Here is a 7842-nt window from a genome sequence, read left to right on the forward strand (position 1 = left end):
AGCGCTCCAAATAATAGTTTTCAAGCGTTTGGTAAACTACTTTTTTTAGTAAAGAGTTTTTTAAGGTGGAATTGCTAGCGTCCATCGTAAAAGGCTTTTCACGGCGGTTCTGTCACACAATCAGACCAGCCACCTTGTTAATGAAGACAAACAGCTTTTGTCTCCATTCACGAGGTGCAACGGACCAGCAGCGAAATGCCTTCTACGATGGTCCCTAGCAAAATGGACAAACACGGCGCATGTTGGGTAGAATCTCGATATTTTCCGCCGCGGGTGCCTACAATCTTATCCTCAACCCCACCCCTGTCTCCTCAGCCCAACCTCATCTCTTCACGTTAAAACGATTCCCGCTCCAAAAGCCCCCATCCAAGTTCCAAACCTCATTCTTCTGCTTGGATTCTTCCCTTTCCAGTCTCATATAAAGCCACAACAAGACCAAAACCAGAAAAAAAATGAAAACCCTAACCCTACGACTTGAGAGGCTTTTTCTCCCTACAACTATAGGCTTTACTCTTCGGCCCCTCATACCGAACAAATACTTATGGAGATTGATCCTCGCTCTCTGCAACCAAACAAGAGAAAACCAACAAATTTACAGCAATTTCCCCCCTTTCGCAACGTGGCTATTTGGATACGTTAGGCACTTCTCGAGATCCAAAAGCGACAAGTAAAAAAAATCTCTCGCATTTTTAGTACATCTGTCCGTCAGAAGGCTATAAATTTCGAGGATCGTAACTGAGAAAAACCTATCTTTGTTTTGGAAATTTCAGAGATCCTGCAAATAGGTCTGCCTGGAAATGTTACCTTATATGTGCATTCATCTGGAGAAGCTTATACCGGATAGATCCAGGTAAGTTTGTATGGAAACAAGCTCCGTTAATGTCGTTTTCCCGCTAAGGAGGGGTTTGATTATTTAAGAGGGGAATGGGTTTCATCTATGTGGGCCACCCTAAACAGGGGTTTTAGGTTTTAAGTTTTAATATCGCCATTTGTACCAAAATAGGGTTTTATGTTCATCATTTTTATCAAATTGGTAGCCTGGTAGCGGTATACTGGTCATAAAATAATAGTCATTAATTAAGGCTACTGATATTAGCACTGCTATTTTTTTTATAATTGCACTTACTTATATTGTCTTTTATTACTTAAACGGCTGTTAAAGTTTATTACAGTTCCCGAAAAAACTGTCGGAAGCCAATTAAATAAGAAAAGATGAGGTTAGTTTGTGCAATTATTTAAACATGTTAGTGCCAATATAACTAGTGGACTCAACTACCCGTTTTTTGATAATGGCACTAATTGATTACTTTACACTTTTTGATTTGTCTATAGGGAGCTTTTTGGGAATTGTAATAGAGTTGACAGGATCTTTAAGAAGTGTTAAATGGAGAGTCCCCCCATGCCATTATCAAAATATGGCAGTGCGGATATCAGTTCCCATCACAGATTCATGAGTATCGTCACTTTGTTAACTGCTTTGTTCTGTTGGTTGTTGTTTTGTTTGTTGTTGAGAGATCTTGGGAATTGTAAAAGTGTTTTTAAAAGCAAACTAATTAACAAAGAAAGTTAATAAAGTAAGAGGATTGCTAGCAAAACGGAAATCCGTTCTGTAAAAGTAGACGATATCCATTATCGTAACACTTGCTCAAGAAAACAAAGATGATCGCACAAATCCCAAAAGTAGAAAAAATGCTGTGAAAATGACCAAATCCACGGTCATCTCCACTTATGTCTTTATCTTCAGGAAGTGGTTCCGTTTTGGATATATATTCCATAATAAGAAATGGAGTGCTCTTATTGAAACGAGGGTGTGTGGATATCTATTAACTACTGACAATCCATTTATTTAAACCTGCTAGTCCACGCCTTGGTTGAATTAAACCGTACCCGAGAGATTCCAACTTCTCGAGAAATTAAGATATTTCTCCCTGTCAAATCTTCTCGCGATAAATTAAGATATTTCAATTTAGGGCGCTGATAAATTCGCACCCCTGGAGGATAATTCGTACCCCTTTAAAGGAGGTATGTGACATCATTTAACACTTTTTGGTAGGGGACTTCATTATTCGGTTATAACCGAACCGAATTGGTTTGGTCGGTTCGGTTTTTATTATTTGTTTTGGAAATTCGGTTGTTCGGGTTCGGATTCGGTTATCTCAAAGAAAAAAATTCGGTAACCCGAATAACCGAAATTATAAAAAAAACCATTATTTTAAAAAAAAGAAGTGTTATATGATCACTCCATAGGATGATCAAAACTATCCATTTGATTGATCACAACTTAATTAGGTTGTGCTCAAAAAATCATTTCGATAGGATGATCCTAGCCCTCCGATCCGAACTGAAATTTTGCTTTTTTCCCTCACTATTCGGTTATAACGGAATTTTTAATCGATTCGGTTCCGGTTCGATTTTTTGAAATTTCGGGTCGGTTTCGGTTATCAAATTTCGGTCTATTCGGTTAGGTTATACACCCTTACTTTTTAAGTGGCAATTAACGTTTCAGTGGAGCGAATTATCCTAGGGTTAGCGTGAATTTATCATTGCCCTTCAATTTATCCGCTCTTACGAATTAACTTTACAGAGTTCTTTCCAGTCAAATACACCGTTTTTGCCGCTGACAGAAATTTCTTGTATTTTCAGGCGAAAAAAGGAGGAGCGAATGAGCATTAAAACGGGAACGGAAAGAATGCACTCCCAGTACTCCGTTCCGTTTAACAGGAAAACTTCGGCCGAAAATCCGACAAGATTTGCTTTACGATCAGATCAGAAGGACAGGTGAGATTCTGAATCACAACTTCATTAAATCCTCCATCTACCCTTCTCTTTACTTTAATATCAATATATAGAAAAAAATTCAGACTATACTAATCTCAGCCCTCGTGGCGTTATTATTATCCTGCGCACATCCCCCATTACACCGTCCCTAGTTCACTTTTTTTTTCTTTTTTTTTTTATGTCTGGTTAAATTAATTTCTTGACAGAAACGAAGAGATCAAAGCGAAGAAGAAACGGGAAATGGCGAACAAGGTCTCGAATTTCTCCGATCTGATTCACCGAGTCACGGCCTCTTGCTTGCTTCATCCACTCGCTCGAGGGCAAGAATTAGAGGAAAATCCAAAGGAAGAGGAGGAGGAGGAAGAAGAAGAAGAGGAAGAAGAAGAAGAGAGTTTTAGGGTTTGGGAGGAGGAAGAAAAGAAGGATGGGGTTTGGGAGAGAGTTAGGGAGATGGAGGGGATGATGGGGGAGGTGTTTGAGGCGGTATCGGCTTTAAAGAGGGCGTACGTTAGCTTACAGGAGGCGCATTGTCCGTGGGACCCGGAGAAGATGAGGGTGGCTGACGTGGCGGTGGTGGCGGAGCTGAGGAGGATGGGAAGGTTGAGAGAGAGGTTTCGAAGAAATGGTGGTGGTGGTGGTGGAGGTGGGGTGGCGCCGCTGAGGGAAGTGGTGGCACCGTACGAGGCGGCGGTGGCGGAGTTGAAGAGGGAGGTGAGGGCGAAAGAGGTGGAGGTTGAGAGCTTGAAGGAGAAGCTGAGGAACGCGAGTGGGGGTAAAAAGGGGAGGTTTCATTCCTCTCACCGTAACAAAGTTAGCTGCAGTCAAGGTCAGAACTCTCTTCCCTCTGTAGTCTCTAACTCTCTATCTCACTAGCTACTAGGAAGACACACTCGCGTCAGGGAGCTTCCCTAAACCCTCCTTAATATGCGAGTTTCCCAATAAATAGGGAGATATTTGTCATTTTATAAAAGGGCTAAATAATTGCACAAACTCAGCTTGTCTGTTCTAATTTTTAATCGGCTTCTGAAAGCTTTTCGGGAACTGTAATAATCTTTGACAGCTGGTTAAATAAAAGACAAGATGACTTAGTGCAATTAGCAAAACATGGCAGTGCAATATGAGTTGCCTGTCTTTGAGGTTGGATCGGTGAAGCATGGTTTAAAATTTTGACCGAAATCACCGAAACCGAAATTGACCAAAACCGAAACGGTCATTTATTTCGGCCGAAATTTAATACTAAATAAAATATTCATTTCGTGTTTTGTACCAAATTTCGACCGAAAATTTGAAATTTTAAGAACCGAAACCGGTACCGAAACCGAAATTTCAAACCTCGTGAAGTGACTTTTTTTATTAGTATTTTCCATCTTTGTTCTCTCACAACACTCACTGTACCGAGCATTTTCAAGGATGCAAAATCTTAGGACAAAGGTAACAAAATGATTAACCTATTCCCTGATTTGTCACAGTTGGGTAAAAGGACTGTTTAGACCACTTTTTAAGTGGGGTTTTAGTAAGGGAAATGATATATTCACCCCCTTTCTTCTTAGGGCCACCCCCAGGTATTCTAGAAGAGAGTACGCTAGAGGGGTTGGGCCTGTCGCTCTATGGTTGAGGCTTTTGGTGTCAACTCTGAGGTACCATCTAACCTTAAAAAAAAAGAGGTTATTCAGTTCCCAAAAACTTCTCACACGCCAATTAAAAAATTTACCGACAAGATGGGGTTGTGCATGATATTTGTGCTAACCTATGTGGTCTTTTAGTATTTATTAAAGACTATTCAAAAGGTTATTACAGATTTACAGTTCCCAACAAGCTCTCACATGCCCACTTAGAAGAGAAAAGATAATCTAGAACCGCGCAAAAAACAAAACCTGGTCGTCCTAATATCATTGCCCTTTTTAGGGGAATGTTTGTCGATCACTGAATATACGCCAGTTAAGCTAAGCCCTGTTTGGATTGCAATAAAAACTTTCCCTATGGAAAATGTTTTCTTGAAATTTTTTTTTATTGAAATTATATTACTGTAGTTAAGTTGGAGGGATATATTATCATAAATTGAAGTCTCTCAACTCAAAATTGAATAGGATGGTTCAGGTTATCTCTTTCGTGGGAAAAAAATAGGAAATTTTATAAATATTTTCCTTTCCAAACTTTTCCAGAAATTTCTTGGAATCCAAACAGGGCCTGAGGGAAATGATATAAGCACAACCATGCTTTAATAATTTCACTAACCCATCTTGTCTTTTCTACTCTAATTGGATTGTGAGAGTTTTTTGGTTTGGGAACTGTACTAATCTTTGACCGCTCTTTAAATAATAAGAGACAAGCTGAGTTACTGCAATTATTAAAACAAGGTTGTGCTGATATCATTTCTCTTCGGTTATTGCTCCAGTTAGAATTTCTTCTTTTCATTACTCAACTAATATACATAATCCAATCATCTAATTTCCCTACATAAATAAGTGGCATTTTTGTCATTCTAAAAAGGGCACTGATAAATTCACACGCCCCTGTAGGATAATTCGCACCCCTGAAAAAACGTGAATTGACGTTAAAAAACGTTAGAGTTTGCTCCATTCCCTACTTTCAATGGGTGCGAATTATCCTACCAGGGGTGCGAATTTATCATCACCCTTTAAAAAAAATGCATATTTTCAATCATTCAATCGAAAAATCTGATCCACATATCTCTCCTCTCCTCGCAGCTCCCTCAATCGCAACCGTTCCAACCCCAGATCTATTCGAATCCTGCATGAACCAAGTAAAAGAATCCTCCAAGACCTTCTCCACTCACCTCCTCTCCCTAATGCGCTCCGCCAACTGGGACATCATCGCAGCCATCCGATCTATCGGATCCACCCCATACAACGAAACTCCGACCGTCGGATCCCACCACGCCAAGCACGCCATCGAGTCCTACATCAACCACAAGATCTTCCAAGGCTTCGAGAACGAAACCTTCTACATAGAAGGCACCCTCTCCTCTCTCATCCACCCACAAAAATTCCGCCAAGAATGTTTCTCTCAGTTCCGCGACATGAAGGCCATGGATCCCGTTGAACTGCTCGGAATCTTACCCACTTGCCATTTTGGTAAGTTTTCCGGCAAGAAATTCTTGGCCATTGTACATCAAAAAATGGAGGAGTCTCTGTTTGGGGATTTGGAACAAAGACGAATGGTTTTGGCAGGAAATCATCCGAGGAGTGAGTTTTATGGCGAGTTTCTAAGGTTGGCGAAGGCAGTGTGGCTTTTGCATTTGCTTGCTTTCGCACTTGATCCCTCGCCGAGTCATTTTCAGGCGAGTAGGGGGGCGGATTTTCACCCGGATTATATGGAGAGTGTGGTCAGGTTTTCCGGTGGCCGGGTTCCGGCAGGGCAGGTCGTGGGGTTTCCGGTTGGGCCGGGGTTTAAGCTCGGGAATGGTTCGGTGGTCAAGGCTAGGGTTTACCTCGTCCCCAGAACGTGATTTGGGTAATGGCTGGAGTAGGACACGGGAGTTGGTTTGTGGTTCTTGTTTGAAGTGTTTTGAAGCGGGGGAAGGGCGTGGGGTAAATGGTTAGTATCTTTCTGTTTGTATTTTTGTTATGGTGGGGTAACTACTTTCTTGGGGTTGGTATTTTTTAACAGTGATAAATTCGAGTAGGTGTGTATGTTGGCATCATGCCTAAATTTGTATTTTCCTATATTTTTTTTTTCAAACTACATTGAGAGGGCTGCTAGTAAAACGGAAATCCGTTCTGTCAAAATGGCAACTATTCCTCTGTAATTAAAGGCAGAATTTGGATGCTGTGGAACCCAAATTCAGTGAACATCACCATCAACGAAGAAAGCAGTCAGCATGTGCATGCTGAAGTGCAGGTTCTGCAAACCAACCAAAGACTTAATCTCACATGTGTTTATGCTCATAATTATTATATCTCGGGTCGTGCCCTCTGGTCTAATCTTGAGGAGATCGAATCCAGAACTCAGCTCCCTTCGATCCTTGTAGGAGATTTCAATGTTGTTAAATCCTCTCATGAGAGATGCGGAAGTCAGAACTATAATCCTATTGATATGACCGACCTCAATGACTGCATCTCCAATTGTTCTTTAACTGACATCCAGTCCATTGGACATTCATGGACCTGGAACAATAGGTCCAAAGGAGAACCTAAGGAACAAGCAAAACTAGACAGGGCAATGGTGAATGACCTCTGGCTTCAGGAGCACCCCAATCCTATGCAAATTTCCCCCCCCGGCATCTTTGATCACTGCCCTATCACAATTGCTCTCAACCCCCGCACTCCTCAGGGGCCTAAACCTTTGAAGTTCTTCAACATGTGGCTAGAGGACGCATCATTATACCCAATTGTTGAAAGGGCTTGGGCCACGGAGATAATAGGCAATCCTATGTATCAATTCACCCAGAAATTGAATATTGTGAAGAACCATATTCGAGCCTGGAATGAAAATGTGTTTGGTCGAATTGACGTAAAAACCCCACTGGTGCGGAAAGAACTCTCTGACTTCCAAGTGATGTTACATTCAGACCTCACAAATGCTGAGCTAGCTGAAAGGGAAGGAGTTCTCAGCCAGAAACTTCCTAATTTGGCCGCAATGGAGGAGTCTTTCTACTGACAAAAGAACAGAGTCCAATGGCTCAAGTTAGGAGACTCCAACACAAAATTCTTCTACAATTCTCTCAAATCCAGACTGAACAGAAACCATATTATGGCTTTGAAGCATGCCACTGATGGTGATGTTCTAACTGATCCTAGAGAGATCTCCTCAACTCTTGTCTCTTATTTTGAAAAAAACCTCAATAATGGGAACCAGGCTGGTAACAACATCCCCGACCATCTGAAAATTCTAACTCTAGAGGAAGCCAACACTCTCTGCAAACCGGTTAGTGAGGAAGAAATTCGTGATAATGTATGGAAGGCCAATGGAGACAAAGCCCCTGGCCCTGACGGTTTCAATGCCTCCTTCTTCAAATCCTTCTGGTACATCCTTGGCCCTGATTTTGTGAAAGCAGTGCAAAACTTCTTTAAATCTGGTAAGCTCTTAAGTGCTGTAAATGCT

The 7842-nt window shown here is 41.3% G+C and overlaps 2 protein-coding genes across 3 annotated transcripts; both read left to right on the plus strand.

The window, feature by feature from the left end:
* Nucleotides 1-342: 342 nt before the first annotated feature.
* GIL1 (glucose-6-phosphate isomerase, putative (DUF641)) lies at nt 343-6466 on the plus strand. 2 transcript variants are annotated; one of them, XM_077382700.1, is made up of 5 exons: nt 343-667; nt 771-850; nt 2644-2778; nt 2985-3604; nt 5487-6466. In XM_077382700.1, the coding sequence occupies exons 2-5, from the start codon at nt 798-800 to the stop codon at nt 6245-6247; spliced, it is 1569 nt and encodes a 522-aa protein (XP_077238815.1). In that variant the 5' UTR covers nt 343-667; nt 771-797; the 3' UTR covers nt 6248-6466. The 2 variants fall into 2 exon arrangements, with proteins under 2 accessions (XP_077238815.1, XP_077238814.1); XM_077382699.1 differs by having other exon boundaries at nt 343-850.
* Nucleotides 6467-6564: 98 nt separating this feature from the next.
* LOC143878786 (uncharacterized) lies at nt 6565-7398 on the plus strand. The gene has a single exon (XM_077381019.1). The coding sequence runs from the start codon at nt 6565-6567 to the stop codon at nt 7396-7398; it is 834 nt and encodes a 277-aa protein (XP_077237134.1).
* The last annotated feature ends 444 nt before the right edge of the window (nt 7399-7842 follow it).

Source organism: Tasmannia lanceolata, unplaced genomic scaffold (assembly GCF_043159265.1).
Source record: "Tasmannia lanceolata isolate RefF3 unplaced genomic scaffold, GAP_Taslan_0.1 ptg000006l, whole genome shotgun sequence".
Lineage (NCBI taxonomy): Eukaryota > Viridiplantae > Streptophyta > Magnoliopsida > Canellales > Winteraceae > Tasmannia > Tasmannia lanceolata.

What these genes read in the sequence shown, in the direction of transcription:
- GIL1 (XM_077382699.1), top strand. Translation starts at nt 798, where the DNA reads ATGTTACCTTATATGTGCATTCATCTGGAGAAGCTTATACCGGATAGA. An exon ending in CTTATACCGGATAGATCCAG is followed by an intron (nt 851 to 2,643) that starts GTAAGTTTGTAT and finishes TTGTATTTTCAG; the next exon opens with GCGAAAAAAGGAGGAGCGAA. An exon ending in CGATCAGATCAGAAGGACAG is followed by an intron (nt 2,779 to 2,984) that starts GTGAGATTCTGA and finishes ATTTCTTGACAG; the next exon opens with AAACGAAGAGATCAAAGCGA.
- LOC143878786 (XM_077381019.1), top strand. Translation starts at nt 6,565, where the DNA reads ATGCTGTGGAACCCAAATTCAGTGAACATCACCATCAACGAAGAAAGC.